This window comes from Furipterus horrens, unplaced genomic scaffold, assembly GCF_987537825.1.
Source record: "Furipterus horrens unplaced genomic scaffold, mFurHor1.1.pri manual_scaffold_5, whole genome shotgun sequence".
NCBI lineage: Eukaryota > Metazoa > Chordata > Mammalia > Chiroptera > Furipteridae > Furipterus > Furipterus horrens.
Window position 1 is genome coordinate 10,515,753 of NW_028327175.1, and position 16,372 is coordinate 10,532,124.

General features: G+C 35.1%; 1 protein-coding gene across 2 annotated transcripts in view; it reads right to left on the reverse strand.

Moving 5' to 3' along the window:
* Positions 1-16,372, reverse strand: part of NIPBL (NIPBL cohesin loading factor) — a 185,541-nt gene that overhangs the window by 27,720 nt on the left and 141,449 nt on the right. For both annotated transcript variants that reach the window (XM_090276169.1, XM_090276170.1), the window contains exons 25-32: positions 15,838-15,927; positions 14,344-14,558; positions 14,138-14,240; positions 13,778-13,876; positions 13,537-13,683; positions 11,321-11,455; positions 10,373-10,471; positions 9,476-9,529 (exon numbers count right to left, since the gene is read on the reverse strand). In XM_090276169.1, the coding sequence (XP_090132295.1) occupies positions 9,476-9,529; positions 10,373-10,471; positions 11,321-11,455; positions 13,537-13,683; positions 13,778-13,876; positions 14,138-14,240; positions 14,344-14,558; positions 15,838-15,927 (942 nt within the window). The remainder of the gene's footprint in view (positions 1-9,475; positions 9,530-10,372; positions 10,472-11,320; positions 11,456-13,536; positions 13,684-13,777; positions 13,877-14,137; positions 14,241-14,343; positions 14,559-15,837; positions 15,928-16,372) is intronic.

Sequence of the window (16,372 nt, forward strand, 5' to 3'; positions counted from 1 at the left end):
CGTCGTCGTCGGCAGCCGTCCGTCTCGAGAGACGATGGTGTAGCTTCTTAAGAGTCTATCTGCACCGCCGAGAATGGCTGTGCAGTCCGACTCGGGAGTGACACGGTATCTGTCTCCTCCCGTGTTGAATCGACATCTTGCGATGACGCTGGAGTGTCCTCTCCAGTGAAGCTGAAGCTACAGAGCCTGGGCAGGGTGATATGGAGGGTCTGCTGTTGCCCATGCAGCTGACCCCCCCTCTCTTCGCAGCTGAAGGGTCCAAGGGAAAGACGGAGTCAATACAGCTTGGCTTCAGGTGCGCCGCAGGAGTTGCCGGTGTTGACTACAACGTCAAACCGCCTTAGGGACTCCGGCTCCGGATTTTCTGTCGGGGTTTACTCCCTTAGCCTTTCCCCTGAAGAGGTATGCCGCAAGGCAGCGGAGGTTTTTTGGAGTCAGAGTTTTCCTTCTCTGAATGGGGTTAGTATAACTTAGGAATTAAATAAAAATACAAATTAATTTGACTTTAGAAAACACACATGGCTAGTACTGGAAAGCACACATTTCAACTTTCACTGCAAGATACATGGATGACTAAACCAACTAAAGCAATCAGAATAACATAACACATACATGGCCCCTACCTCAAATTTAAAGAAGCCTTCGACTAAAGTTTCAATTCTGAATGGCAAATTTTCTTTGTCCTGCTCCATAACTTAATTCCTCAAAATAGCTATTAAAATCACCTGCTGGCCTGTTCTTTTTCAGGCAGGAGCATCAACAATCCCTGCAACCGTTTCTTCTTTTTCTTTTCCAAGACATCAAGTACACAAAAACGTATTAATAACAAATTTTGGTTCGTGACACACCACCAATACTGGTATGTGCCCCTTTATTTACTTATAACGACACTCTGTGATCCCAACTCAAGAACAAGAGCACTTCCAGTAGTTTATGTTTACAATGTGCTCCTTCCTTTATGCAGTCTTCCTGTTTCACTTTCAAGGTAACCGCTAGGAGGAATTTTATCATTTCTTTGCTTTAACAAATTGTTTATGCTGCATACTGTTTAGTCTTGCTTCATTTTCAACTTTGTAAAAGGTATCATACTGGATATATTCCACATCTTTTTGCCTTTTTCATTCAATATCATATCACTGACTGCAATCCAAGCTGTTGCAGGTGACTATTTTTTTCACTACTATACAAAAGCCATTGTGTGTCTATATAGCAATCACTTCTCCATTCTTTTGGAAACAGGTTAACTACAATTTTAGTCGTATATAATGACCACTCACTCATTTGTCTTCTGCCACACAAATGCAAGATTCTATTGGGTATATACTTCAGAGCAGAATTGCTGGGTCATAGGACATGTGAATGTTCAGCTTTACGAAATGATGCTGTTTTTAAAAATTGGTTGTAATATTTTTTCAATTAGTAGCAGTGTTTAAGATATATTACTTAACCCATCTCTTCTCCATCATTTGTCATCATCTGACTTCTCAATTTTTGCCAACCAAGTGGGTATAAAATGTGGTCTTGATTTGTATTTCCCCTGTTACTAATGAGGCTGAACACCATATAGGCCATATGTGCTATTTCCTGTATGATATGCCTAATCATGACTTTTACCTACTCTTCTACCAGGACTCTTGCCTTATACTGTTTTGTAGGTGAGGAATTCTTTTCAGTTACGTGAAAATATGTCAAGTACCTTTTCTCAGTTTGTCATTTGTGTTTGCACCTTATTTAAGATGTCTTTTGATTTCTAAATGTTCTTCATATTAAGGTAGTAAAATTTATCAATTTCTTTTTAAGGTTAATGGCTTTTGTGACTTAAGAAATCCTTCCCTCCCAAAATTAAAAAATATATTCACATATTATTTCCTCCTCCAAGTTTTAAAGATTTATTTTAATCTATAGAGCAAGGATTGTTGAGGTGAAGTAGCAATCAATTTTTTACAAAACTTCCTTATAGGCAGGCAATTTGTCCCAGCCCATTTGCTGAAAACCCTTTCCCCATTAACTGCAGTACTACTTCTGTTTCATAGTAATTATATTCTATATGTGTGAAGGATTACTTTAGGGTTCTCTAGCCCGTTCCACTGGTCTATTTAGTACCATACAATCTCAAAATGATCCTGGGAGTCTTCCCTCCTCTTGAATTTTTGGGAATAGTTTGAGGATAGGTATGAGTTCTTTAATACCATATGATCTTAATTACTATATCAAAAAAAATTAGTCCTGGTGTTTGGTAAGGCAAATCAGTACTCCTGCACTTTTCAGAACTAACAATTATTTTCAGCACTGTGCTTTTCCATACACATTTTACAATCATCTAGACGTATTTGGTGAATATTTTGTTTCTTATTTGGTAAGATGTCTTTTAACATTCTCCCATTCAGTATAACTTTCATTTTAGGTTTTGTACTTTGTCGTATTTTATTCCGAGTTTTTAGAAGTTATAAAATGTCCTGCGTGCTCTAAAATGATTACTTCTTCTTTAATGTCAAATCACATACACACACTGATATTAAACCATGAGTATATAAATGTATACTTATGAATATGTATCCATAACCTTATTATTGATGCACTTCAAAGTAAATTATAGATATCAATATACCCTCCTTTCCCTTTTGAGATAAAATGTACAAATCTTCAGTGCACATTTGCTCAGTTTTGTTAAATGCATTCACCATTATAACTCAAACTCCAATCAAGAAACTGATTTCTTTAGCTTATCAGAATTATCTGGAGAGACCATTAAAATACAGAACCTACAGTTATTGATTAATGAAGTCTTGGATAAAGCCTTAGAATCTGCATTTCTAACAAACTGCAGGTAATCTTCATACCTGTTGGAACCACTGATAGGCTATTACCATTAAAGCAAAAGTTCCCTCATATTTCTTCCAAGTCACTCCCTGGCCCCCTGCAACCACTCTTCTGGTTTTTTCCAACACAGGTTGGTTAGCCTCCTCTAAAACTTCATATAAATGGAATTGGAATATGTACTGTTAGCTTCCTTTACTCTGTATAAATGTTTTTATTATTCATCTATGTTGCTATATATATCAATAGTTTAACCCATTATGATGTGGAGGACTATTAAATTGTATGGATATATCAGTTTGGGGTATTCTTTTAAAACCCATTCATTCGTTGATGGAAATAAGAGGCAGTATGAGGCAGGACCCCCCAAAACCCAGAATTATCTCTGGAGGGTGGGCCCCCTGTAGTACAGGCTTACCCTGTTACTCATCTATATCAGTGTACCAGCGGGTGTTGCTACGAGCAGCTGTGTTTGCCTTCAGTTAACTATTTTTTAAGACTTTTTCAATGCATTTGCCCACTTCATCATGGAGGATTTATGAGCGCACCTGCCCACATCGCACTGAGTGTTCAGCAGTTTTTGACCAAAAATGGCATGAACCCTGTGCCCCACCTCCTTTTTCACCCAATCTTGCTTTAGAGTAACCTTGCTTTTTTTTTTGGTGTCCCTGGATGAAACAAGTCCTCAAAGAAAAACATTTTGCTAATGTGGAAAAGATGAAACAAAAAATGGCAGAAGCACTAAAAGTCCTCAAACTTGAGTACAAAAACTGTTCTGAACAGTGGAAAAACGTCTTGATAGGTGTATTGCATCGAATAGAGAGTACTCTAAAGTTTAAATGTGTAAGAATAAATAAACAAATTTTTAAATAAATTCTGGATTTGGGGTTCCCCCTGGTATTTGACTGTAAAATCAGGCAGGAGAAACCAAGCTGCTCTTTCCACATTTTGCTTATAAATCTCCTCAGCTAAATACATAATTTCATTACTGTACTTAAGTTCTGCCTTCTGAAACACACTAGAACAAGAACACAATACAGCCAAGTTCTCTCTCACTTTATAACAAGGACTGCTCTTCCTTTGTTGTCCAATAGCATGTTCCTCGTTCCACCTGAGATCTCATCAGAATGGCCTTGACCATCGTCTACAGTTCTACCAGCATTCTGTATGTGATTATATGTATTTTCCAAGACAAAAACTTTCTCTTCAGCTCTCCTCTTTTCCTTCTGAGACGTCATCAGAACTGCTTTTAAATGTGTTTCCATAACAGTATCAGCTTTTTCTAGTATGCACCTCAAAATCTTCCCATCTTTACCGAATATTCAGTTCCAAAGCCACTACCACATTTTTGGATATTTGTTTCTGCAGCAACCCATTTCTTGGTTCAATTTCTGTCTCAGCTTGGGCTGCTATAACAAATACCATATACTAGGTGCCTGAAACAACAGAAGTTTATTTCTCATGGTTCTGGAGGTTGGGAAGTCCTAGATCAAGGTATCAGCATGGTTGGTTTCTGGTGAAGATCCTCTTGAAGCCAGTTTGTGGATAGTTATGTTCTTATTGTGTCCTCGAATGGCTGAGAGCAGAGAGGTCATCTTTCTCATGTCTCTTCTTAGAAGGGCACTAATAAGACTCATGAGAGCTTTACCTTCATGACCTAGTTAGCCCCCAAAGGTCCATCTCCTAATATCATCACCCTGGAGACTAGGCAGGCTCACCATATGCATTTTGGAGAGATGCAGCTATTCAATCCATAAGCATTCTTTGAGAAATCCTCCTGAGGAAGGAGTCCCATAGCCTACCGAAAACTTATACTGTTAGTTCCTGCCCCTGGAACATTTTAGCAGGTTAACTGTTCCTTAGGGAGAAGGGAATTGTCAGACCTTTTAGGATTCTTGGACACCAGCTCTGAGATAAAACTGATTCCAGAAGACCCAAACCAGGACTGTGCTCCACCAGAGCAGGGGCTTATGATACAAAGGTAGAGCTCAGGTTCGGTCTGTTTCACAGTGAGGTCAGTGGGTTCCAAGCCCATCCTATGGTTTTGTTCCCCAGTTCTATAATATGTAATTGGAAAAAATGGGCTCAGCAGATGACAGAATCTCCACCTTGTCCTCTGACTTGTGGAGTGAGGGCTATCACAATGGGAAAGGCCAAGTGGAAGCCACTATGACTGCTTCTGTCTAGGAAAACAGTAAATCAAAAGCAACACTGCATTACTGGAGAGACTGCCGAAATTAGTGCTATCATCGGAGACCTGAAGGACACACCTATGGTCTCGGGGGGTTCCCTTTGACCAACGGGCAGAGGAAGAGAAGATGAGCCTGGTTTGCAGAGGGATCTGCACAGTATGCAGGCACCTCCTGAAAGTGGAGAGCTGTAGCAGTTCTGCCCCTTTCCCGGATTTCCCTCAAGGACACTGGTGGAGGGAAATTTTTCCACTGGGCGATCTCTGGTTCTTCACTTTCCTTGGAAGAAGTGATCAGATGTGTAATTATAGGCTGATTCATGGGCTGTGGCCAATGGTTTGACTAGATGATGGTCAGGGCCTCAGAAAGGACAAGAATAGGGAGAGGCATGTGGATAGACATCTCTGAATGGTCAAAAACGTGATGATACTCATCTTCCACTTGAATGTTGACTGTTCGTGGAGTGGTGACCTTGGCAGAGGAGGGTTTTAATAATCGAGTGCAGAGAATGACCCGTTCTGTAGATAACTTCTCTGTGGCTATCAGCCTCTCTCCCAGCCACCCCTTTCATCTCCCAGTGGGCTCATGGTCCGACTGTCCATGGTGGCAAGGATGGAGGTTATGCACGGGTTCAGCCAACTGGACTTCTAGTCATCAAGGCTGACCTGGCAATGGCCACTGCTGAGTGACCAGTCTGCCAGAAGTAGAGACCACCGCTGAGTCCCTGATATGAAACCATTCTCTGGGTGATCAGCTAGCTAGCTACTGGCAGGTTAATCACATTGGACTGCTTCTGTCATAGAAGGAAAGCATTTTGTTCTTACTGGAATAGACACTTATTCTGGAAACAGACCTGCCTTCCTTACAAGCAATGCTTCTGCCAAAACCACTAACTCTCTGTGTGTGTGTGTGTGTATTCACATACACATGCTAACAAAATTATTCAGTCAGTGAACAGTTTGAAACTATATCCTACAGTATTTGAAGTTTCCTTAGGAAATCACATTCCATAAACTGGGAATCAATGATCTATAAGAAACTGATCCAAGATGAAAATAATCAAAATGAGAAATATCTGAAATTGGATGGAATGAAATGTGTGTATATGAGCTCATGTGGAAATAGTAAGTGTGCTAATTACAATAACTCTAGTCCATTCTTCATAGCCTTCCTAGCTTCTCTTAAACTTTATGTATACCTGCTGTCACAACTACTGAGTGGTTATGTCTCTATCACATGTATGTAAGTATTTTGAGCTTTCTTTCTCATATGAAATTAAACTCTGCTAGTCTAATATCACAAAGACACAATGTCACTGGTAAACTAAACTGCTGGCGGAAAATAAAGTAGGAAAGCATAGAACAGGGAGGAAAAGTTGAATGGATAACTAAATAACAAAAGAGGACTAGAGAGTCGAAATATAAAGAATATAAAACTACTGCTTAGAGGTTATAAATCTAGTCATCTCCTTTCTGCTTCTAACTTGCCAATAATATATAGGGATATTATCTTAAGATTCTTTTTAGAAATACTAAATAACATTTCTGACAGCTATACATAATTCTTAATAGTTTATTGTAATTATCAGATAAAACATGGTTATATAGCCTTCTAGAAATTACAATGTCCCCTTTGGAATGGCTGACATAATAAAAATGGTCGTAAGGGTTTATAATATAGTTACTTGATTTAGAAGGGAAATGATGCCAAATATACATGTAATAATCATGAAATGGAAGATGACTTATGAAGAGAGTCTAAGATATTATAGATTGACTAACATAAGCAAACAGCATGAAAGTGTTTAGAAAGGCATTAAAAAAAAATTTTTTTAAAGCAACATAGTGCTGCTATTCACCACCAGAATGGCTAGAGTTAAAAAGACTGACAATACCAAGTACTGGTGAGGATATGGAGCAATAGAAACATTGCTGATGTAAATGCAAATGGTTTAGCCATTGTGGAAAAGCAGTTCTGGCAGCTTTCTCACTCACCACAAGACCCAGCAAAGGCTCTCATAGGAACTTACACAAGAGATATGAAAACACACACCCACACAGCCAGCACACAGATATTCATGGCAGTATTAGTGATAGCAGCCCAAACCAGAAGCAACCCAAGAGTCCATAAACTTAGGAGTTAATAAAGAGATTATGATACTATTGACAGGACTCAGCAATAAAAAGGAACATTAATATACCAGCAACATTCTCCTAATTAAGTCAAACACAAAAGACTACAAGCTGTAGATTCCACTGAAATAAAACCCTACAATACAATCGGAGAGACAAAAGATAGACCAGTGGTTTCCTAGGGCTAGGGAGAGGGGATCAACTACAGAGAGAGGCGTAAAGAAGGTTTTAAAGGTGATAATCTATTACATCTTGATTATGCTGTAGGTTCCATCACTGTATGTAGTTATTAAAATTAATCAAACTGTATACCTAAAATTAGTGAATATTTTTGCATGTAAATTAGGCCTCAGTAAAAAGTTTTTGGTTGTTAAAAATATCATTAAATACTGTTTTATTACTAAGATTATTGCTAAGATTTTAAAAGTAAAAAGAAACAAATGGACTTCACTAGATAGTAAATTGTTAACATAATCAAATAGAACAAGTTATTTCAAGATAGACTTCTAATGGTATATCTCTAGTGAGCTATAGATAAAAAAGAAATGCAAAAAAACCTTAAGCTGTATCCAGTAATCTTACTGTTAATACAGTAGGGCAAAGCAAATAAATATTATGTTAATTTTCTTGGGAATCAAGACTTTTAGCTTTAAAGAAAAGAATAAAATTAAAGGCAAAGAATCTCATAAACTTAAATTTTAATTAAAAATATAAATATAAATGCTTGATTTATTTTTCTTATAAAAATATGTATTTTAAAAAGGCCCAAAACTATGATAACCCTTAGCAACAAACATCCACAGCACCGATATTATTCCCAATGAAGGAAATTAGGGCTTCTTGGAAAAATGGCTGATTTCAGGTCTGTACAAGATGTACAGGTGAGTCTGGGGCATTTTGTAAAGGCAGAAGTTATATCAAATACGTTATATCAAAAAGATACAAGACCAACTTGAAGGGACTAACAATGGGCAAAAGTGGGACAATCTGAGCTTAAAAATAATTATGATTACAGTAAACTAAAATATATAAAAGACATAAAAATCTGTTAGTGCATACTGATACTAAAAAAATGAAAAAATTTATCAGTCATCTTTGAAGGATAACAGAAAAGCTCATTATTCCAAAAATTGGTAAGTAATGGAAAAAAATCAAGCATTTCTCCTGTCTTTTCTGTATGAACTGTATTTCACAGTAATAAATAGTCAGAACAAAATTCCTCTTTCAAATAAAATAATTAGGAAAAAAATCACTATTTTGCACCTTCTAATGGAAATAATGGATCTAAGTAATAATCATTTAAAACCAGCCCTGAAAGACTTTGTTACAGATGGGTCAGGCTGACAACATCTAAACTAAGAGATTACTGACAACAGGACAACCGAGTATTATGTGCCTGTGATGGGATGCAGTAATATTCAGAATCATCTATGACGTGTTCTTATGCCTTACTCTCAAACCTGAACTTCAATTATTATTAAGTCTCTAGATCTAATTTCAAAAAAAAAAAAGGTTGATAGTGGAACAACTTAAATGACACCAGAAGGAAGAGATCTATGAAATCTAGAATATGGAATACTCTACAGAAAAACATGTAAGTGGCATGTTTTTGAGACAATCAGGGAAATGTAAGCAGTGACTAGGTATTAGATATTAGGGAATAATTTATTAATATTTATTTGATATAGATGACAAAGATACTGTTTCTTGAAGTAATTTCTATTAGAGACAGATACTAAAGTATTCATGGGTGAAATGATATAAAATATAGGAATTGCTTTAAAAGTATTACAGCAAAAAATAAAAAAAAGATGGGAGAGGGACAGAGATAAAACAAGACTAAAAAAAATGCGAATAAGTTTTGAAGATGGATGATGGGTACTTCTCTTTGAAAATTTCTGAATAAAAAAATTTATAGGGAGATAAACATTTCTGTTTATGAAATTTTAAAAGAACATGAATTGTGGTTTAATTCTGCATTACTATAGGAAATTTTACGTTTTAGAATATGTCAAATAATGTAAATATATATTTATGCAATCTATTTAAACATCTCATGTCTATCACCTAGATTAAAGGTATAAGAAAAAATAATTATCTGAAAGGGAAGACAGAATTTCAATTACTGATTTAGAAAACTTATAATAATTAATTGAGTAACAGATTAAATAGGGGTATTAACCAAAACATTCAGTCTAATATATTGAAATAAACTGTCCCTATCAAAAAGCAAATACTTAAAAAGTAACTGAAAAGTTTCTATTATATCATAAAGTCTACAAAGAACTTCTATTAAATTTTATGTTATCTGTTATAAGAAGTCAAAACAATACTCACGTTTTGAAGGAGTTGCTCAAACCAGTCATATCCAGTATCTCTGCATGCTGCAACCTGTGGGGAAAAATATGGTGAAACTATCAAAATTAGAAACTTACTTATTCTGAATAACATATTTTTGTTATGGTTTAGCCTTACTGTTATATAAATGACTCATCAATACCCTCAATTAAAAATTTTATTTTTAAAGTAAAGTATTATTTTCAGTAAGCTGATAATTAATTACCAATGTTTAAGAATTTTATTTTCAAAATATTTTAGAATACATTAAAAATTAGTGTAATGTATTAAAATTAAATGTGGTAATACATTTTGAATAATAACTTAAATCACACACTGTCAGAAATCTGTAAGGTCTAAAACAATAAAAGTGGAAATGTTTTGCTTTATATTTTCCTTCTAGATAACAGATCTAAAGACATCAATGAAACAGATAACCATGTAATTGATAATATAAAATTTCTTACATTTAAAATATGAAAAGTATGGTGGGTCAAAAAATATATAGCTTATTTGCATAATTAAACACTATGAAACTAACCTTAATTCATGTTTCCTGAGAAAGGTAGGAATTACTATCTCAGTTCAGGTTGCTATCCTAGGCTATTATTGTATCTACTCATCATCCACTTCCTTCCCTCTGAGGTTTCAATCATTTGAAGAATTTCAGTATTGGTGCTGAAGTCAATGAATGACAAAAAATGGGGCTATGTAGAAACACCAACCTCATCTTATCTGCATCCCTTGAGTAGCTCCAGAAACATAAAATAAGGGAAGCAGCACTAACTGCTGAGGTTAACCGAATATCTCATTACTGCCCCTCCCTTTATAAATCGGGGTAGACCACAACCAGTTTTGCACTCACAGGGACCATTCCCTTGCTGCAGCCCTTCTTACCACATCAGTGATGTTTAAAATTTTCCTTGTCATTGCTTCTTTGTCATTGTGTGGAGTTGGAGTAAACCAGAGTTTTTGGAATGTTTCATTTACTAATTTCTAGAAGAAAAAAAAAAAAATCAAACTAAGTATTTATGACAAACATGAAAATTCTCAATCTCAAATTCTTATTAAAGCCTAACAGAAAGTTATAAATAACTGATCAAAACAATTACTGGAAATTTTTGTTGTGAATTTTTCAGTTTTTAAAAAATCAACAAGTCACCATTTACTTAAAATTATAATCTTTTTTAATTTGGTAAATATTTTAGATAGGTGACATGCCTAGCCTAGAACTTCTGCTTAGTATACACTTGAATATTTCTGATCAAACTTAAATATATTTTTATTATTTTGGGGACAGAAGTTATTTGAAAAAAAAAACAAACCTAACCCCCCACCCCCAAATATTCAGACAATCATATACATGTAAATTCACTAATAAACTTGATTCAAGTTTCAACAAACTAACTACTAATACAGAAAACCAAGCATATACCATGTGCAACTCAAAATAACTTTAATTTGATAATAAATTTCCTATGTATAATGCAATCCCTACAATGACATTAAATATTATAACCGCTGAATTTGTTGGAAAAGATCAGATCTTATTAATTAATGCAAGATCTAGAAATAAATATGCATCAAAGTAAGTCTTTTTCTTGAATTTATAATCTAAAAGTATTGATTCACTTGGACAGTTCTATATAGAGATGTGCTAAAGTAGGTTTACAGTTGTGAATATGTGAAATACAATTTATTCTTGTATTATTTACTAATTATTGCAACTGTAAACTTACTTTTATCAACCCCTATATATTTAAATTTAAAAAATCTAGATATATTTAAATTATTTAAAATATTAACAAAAAAAATAATTTTAAAGTAGTCAACATTTTATCTTACCTTAATGCCCTCTTCATCATTAACTCTGCGAATCATTTTTACACACATTTCTGTAATTTTTGGAAATGTTGGTTGTTCAATACAGATGTCTCTTAGAATCTTTATTACTCTTTTCCTGACGCTGATACCAGTATCCTAAGTACAGAAAGATATTTTTAAATGTTACGTCTAGGTGTATGAAATTTGATAAAAATTAAATTAGAAAATAAATACCAATGAGCATATATATCAACATGATAAACATGGTCTACATATTTCCTCTTTCTTACTGACATTACTATAAATATGGGTTATTTTATTATCTTATTATTTAAAAATATGATACCCAATACATGAAAAAATATTAAATAGCACTGAACACAATATTAGAGTATAAGCTTGCTAAAATTAAATAAGATAACTGACATGAAACTTTTAGAATACTGTCTGGCACGAAACAGCATATGAAACACTAACAAAAATGTCCAACCTATGACTAATCAAACCATTGTCACTATCTTATATAGCTTATAGGAAATACAAGAAACAAAAGAATTAAATAAAACAACAAGGAATAACAAGAATGACCTGGTCAGTCAATGTCAGAGGCAAAGTGTGTAAAAAAGAGTTAGAGAGAATACCTTAAATTTTAAAGTGTGACCAACAAAAGGTATGATCTTGATTAGATTTTTTAAAATATAAAAGCTGATGAAATTTTTTTTTGAAAATTTGGGATGATTGAAGAATTTAAATATGAACTGGTAATTAGATAATATTTTGGTTGGGTGAGATACTGGGTGAGGGCAGTATCCATATTTTTTGGAGACTTAAGCTGAAATATCTATGAGAGAAGTAGCAAAATGTTTTAATTTAAACCCATTTAGCAAAAAATATAGATGACACGGTGGATACATGGGTGCTCACTGTACTATTTTTCTTCATCTTTACAAATTTTCATAATTAAAGTGTTTAAAAAATAAATTAAAAACGTCAAATACTTATTGTACAAAATAACTTCCATTATACAGTTCAGCAATTGTGAAAATATTGTAGGATACATTAGCTTTGTTGATTGTGCCCTTCATTCCTTTTTTTTTTTTTTTTTTAAGGTATTTATTTATTTATTTTTAGAGAGAGGGAAAGGGAGGGAGAAAGAGACAGAAAGGGAACATAAACGTGTAGTTGCCTTTCGTGCACCCCCAAAACTAGGGACCTGGCCCGCAACCCAGGCATGTGCCCTGACTGGGAACCGAACCAGCAACTGCTTGGTTTGCAGGTTGGTGGCTCAATCCACTGAGCCACACCAGCCAGGGCTGTGCCCTTCACTCTTGAAAGGACTGTACTAAAAAAGGGAAAAAATTCTTCCACTCTTTCCTTAAGTTCTTTGTTTCAATCAAAATTTTATGTAGTTGTAGCTGAAATTATCTATAACTCTCAATCACACAGTATTCTGAAACTAGGCTACAGGTGATAAACCCTTGTCACTGCACCTCTGCCGAGTTACAGAAGTCAATATGCCTGCAGTGGGTGGTGTGTAGATTCCACAGATATAATATTTAGTAATGCCAATGTTTCTTTATATTCCAGAAAAATGCCTCAGGGCCAGAGAAATCCATGACGTCGAAGAAAAGCAAGTATCTTAGAACAGTATTTCTTAAGTTTGGAAATAACTTTCTTAAGACACAAATGACTTTCTGGTTTACCTTGCTTGTTGTAATTTAGCTTTAAGGAATCATGCAGATACACAGAGTTTTGTACTTAGCTCTTACTAAATTAATTCCTCCTGTCCAAAATATCTGACGATGCCACGGACTTTCTGTTGTTTACTAATTACAAATTGACATAGTCAAAAGCAAATAGTAACTGAAAAGGAATCCGATTTTCACCAATGATTCACTTTACAGTATTAAGCAGTTGTTTCTTTTAATCCTCACCCAAGGATATGCTTAGAGGAAGTAGGGGAGAAAGAAACATCGAGGCGAGAGAAGCACTGACTGGCTGCCACCCATGAATGCCCTCAACAGGGATGGAACCTGCAACCTGGGTGTGTGGCCTGACTGGGAACTGAACCTGCAACCTTCTTGTGTATAGGATGACGGTCCAACCAACTGGGTCAGGATGAAATATGTCCTTCTTTAGAACGCTGCTATAGTTTACAGATTGGTCAATATAAATATAAATAGTACTAGGCAAACAAAATTATATTCGTGAATCAGAGTAAAAATGAAAAAACAAACCAATATTCTTTCAATCAGCATATCATAATACTGCTCAGCAAGCTGAGGTCGACAAAGGACAAATCGACCTAGTAATTCTACTGCTGCTTCTCGGACACTTGTGGAATTATCCATTAATCGTCCATGAACTCCACGCTGCATATCAAGCTAAAGAAAATAAAGAAGACATTGTTTACACTTAGAGCTAATACTTTAATTTGAACAGAAAGCTCAGACAAGAATCGTCTGTGCTCCCCCTTACCCTCGCCAGGATGCTGGGATCTACAGCAACAACCTCAGATAAACACTTCATGGCTTTTGTTCGAACGGCAATTGCGTTTTCACCAAGAACTCGAAGGATCTGCCAAGCGAACGTTGACATTGTCGTAAATTTTTAGAACACATAATATTTAACAAAATATAGCATGCAAACAAATAAGATAAATATCGTATTTACCTCCCTTTATTGTTCTTATAAGTGAGTTAAATACCTACTGTCAACATAGAAATGTTGCTTTCATGATATTTAGCTTTTCTCAATAATGAACATCATATGCTACCCATAAGTATCCAGAATTAGAAAAATCAACATTATTGTATAAGGAATTCTGGTCCAGTTTACCTGTGTCAAATAAATATCAAAGCTCTGGGCAAAAGGCCTCATAGAGGCCAAGTATCGAACAATCAAACAAGCATCATCATAGTCCACAGTATCAGAGTTCATCCTGCAAAAACAAGTCATCAAATTTTTATTTATTTTTTTGTAAAGTGTAGGTAAATAGATTTCAAAGAGATAACTGAGAAAGATGTTTTCCCTCTGGATCTTACTTTAATGTGCTGAACTGAGAAGGTGTAGTTTTGATAATGCTTCTAAGGAACTTTTTCCGGTTTTCAGCTCGATGCATAATTTGACCAGTTGTCTCAATTTCCTTTGCGTGATGGGTTCCATCCGATGATTCCTCATCTTTTTGTGATTTCATTGCTTTTTCTGTTTCCAGAGTTGTGTCACGGAACCACTGGGCTATATAGAATTTACGAGAAAACTGAAAAGAAATAAGACATGAGTTTGATGAAATTAGTACGCGATCAGGAGTACAAATATTAAGGTTTATTTTAAAACAACTCCCAACAGCTAAAACCAGATTTTAAGGAAAGTGGAATGTTTAGAATATCTAAATGATAAAAAACATTATTTTACTTTGTCCCATGATAATAATGTCAAAAGATGACTTAATAAACACAACCGTATTACACCTAGAATACTACTGTAGACTACTCACCTAAGGATGGTACCACATGGGCCAGTAAAATTAGACAGTTAATGGGTCAACTAGAAAAGTTGGATAAAATGCCGAAGTTACAAGACTCCAGTTATTCTCAAAATCTCAATTTCAAGAAATCCCAAACCAATTATTACTGAAATATTTTAATGCTGAGTCGTACCTATAATCTGTTCATTTCAATAACAACTGCAAACCTTCAGCAGTTGGCTAAATAGCTTAGTTATCGCCAATCTCTTTAGACTGCACTTCCCGTCAGTTAAAAAAAAATTAATGGTGTGGGGATTGTCTGAGGGAGTGGGGGATGCTGGTGGGGGGGGGAGGGAAGGGGGAAAAATTAGGACAACTGTAATAGGTTAATCAATAAAATATAATTAAAACAATTAAAAAGTATCCCAACATAAACTGTTCCCTAAGATAAGTTTATAAATTTTACATAGGAGCCCTGGCCAGGTAGCTCAGTTGGTTAATGTTGTTCGGCCATGCCAAGGTTGAGGGTTTGATCCCTGGTCAGGGCACACAGAAGAATCAACCAATAATAAATGCATAAGTAAGTGGAACAACAAATTGATGCCTCTCTCTCTCTCCCCCTTACCCTCCCTCCCTACCTAAAATCAATAAAACAATTTTTAAAAATTACATAGGAACCCATTACACTAATGTTTTTGATAATAAACATACACAAAAATAGAATTAAGAAATTCTAATAGTTTCTTTTTATGTGCTAACAGGTGACCTCTGCACCCCCTGGCCCATGCCCACTGTGAGAACCAATGGTCTAGCCTAGTCTCAAAGACAACCTATGGAGAGATTTCCAAATATTTCCCATATCACACAATTTTAATACACTATAATATCCACACCAGAATTCCATATATGACATATCAATCCATAACCATTATTTTCTGTTTAGATTATCAACTATTCTTTTGTTTCAAAAATCGATATTCCAAACAATCTTCCTCATCGTGATACTATTTTCTTTCAGACCCAATCTGAATAAACATGTGGTATTTCCAAAAAATGAAAAACAGAATCCTACCACTAGTGAAGGATCAGTCTCAGTGTTTTCATCCAAGTAATCAAGCAATGCTTTCTGCAATTGTTGGATTTCATCTTCTCCACCAGAAACCTATAAAATAATGCAAGTAAGAACAAAATAAAACTACTAATGTACTTTAATAAATTCTTTAGCTGTAAACAAAAATCTGAGGGAAAAAACTAATAATGATAAAAATGAAAATATAAGTATAGCAACTAAATGGAAGAAACAGAAAAATTTTATTTTTGAAAAATACATTATATTGATAGCTGAGGTTGGCCTTTATTTTTTGAACTACATGTCATCTTTCATTGAGGGAGCTCATAAGTAGCTGACAAAAATCATCAGAACAGTGTGTTAAATCTTCAGCATCAGAAAGTGTTAAGATTCGTGTGAGGAAGAAGCGGGGAGACGTGTAAACCAGTTCAAGGCCTTTACTGGGGAGGTCCAGGCAGGCAGGCTAAGTCCCTAACAGAAAGGTCCTAGCACTGTTTTTCTGTTTGGAAAAAGAGATAACTCCAAACTTTTAATCTAG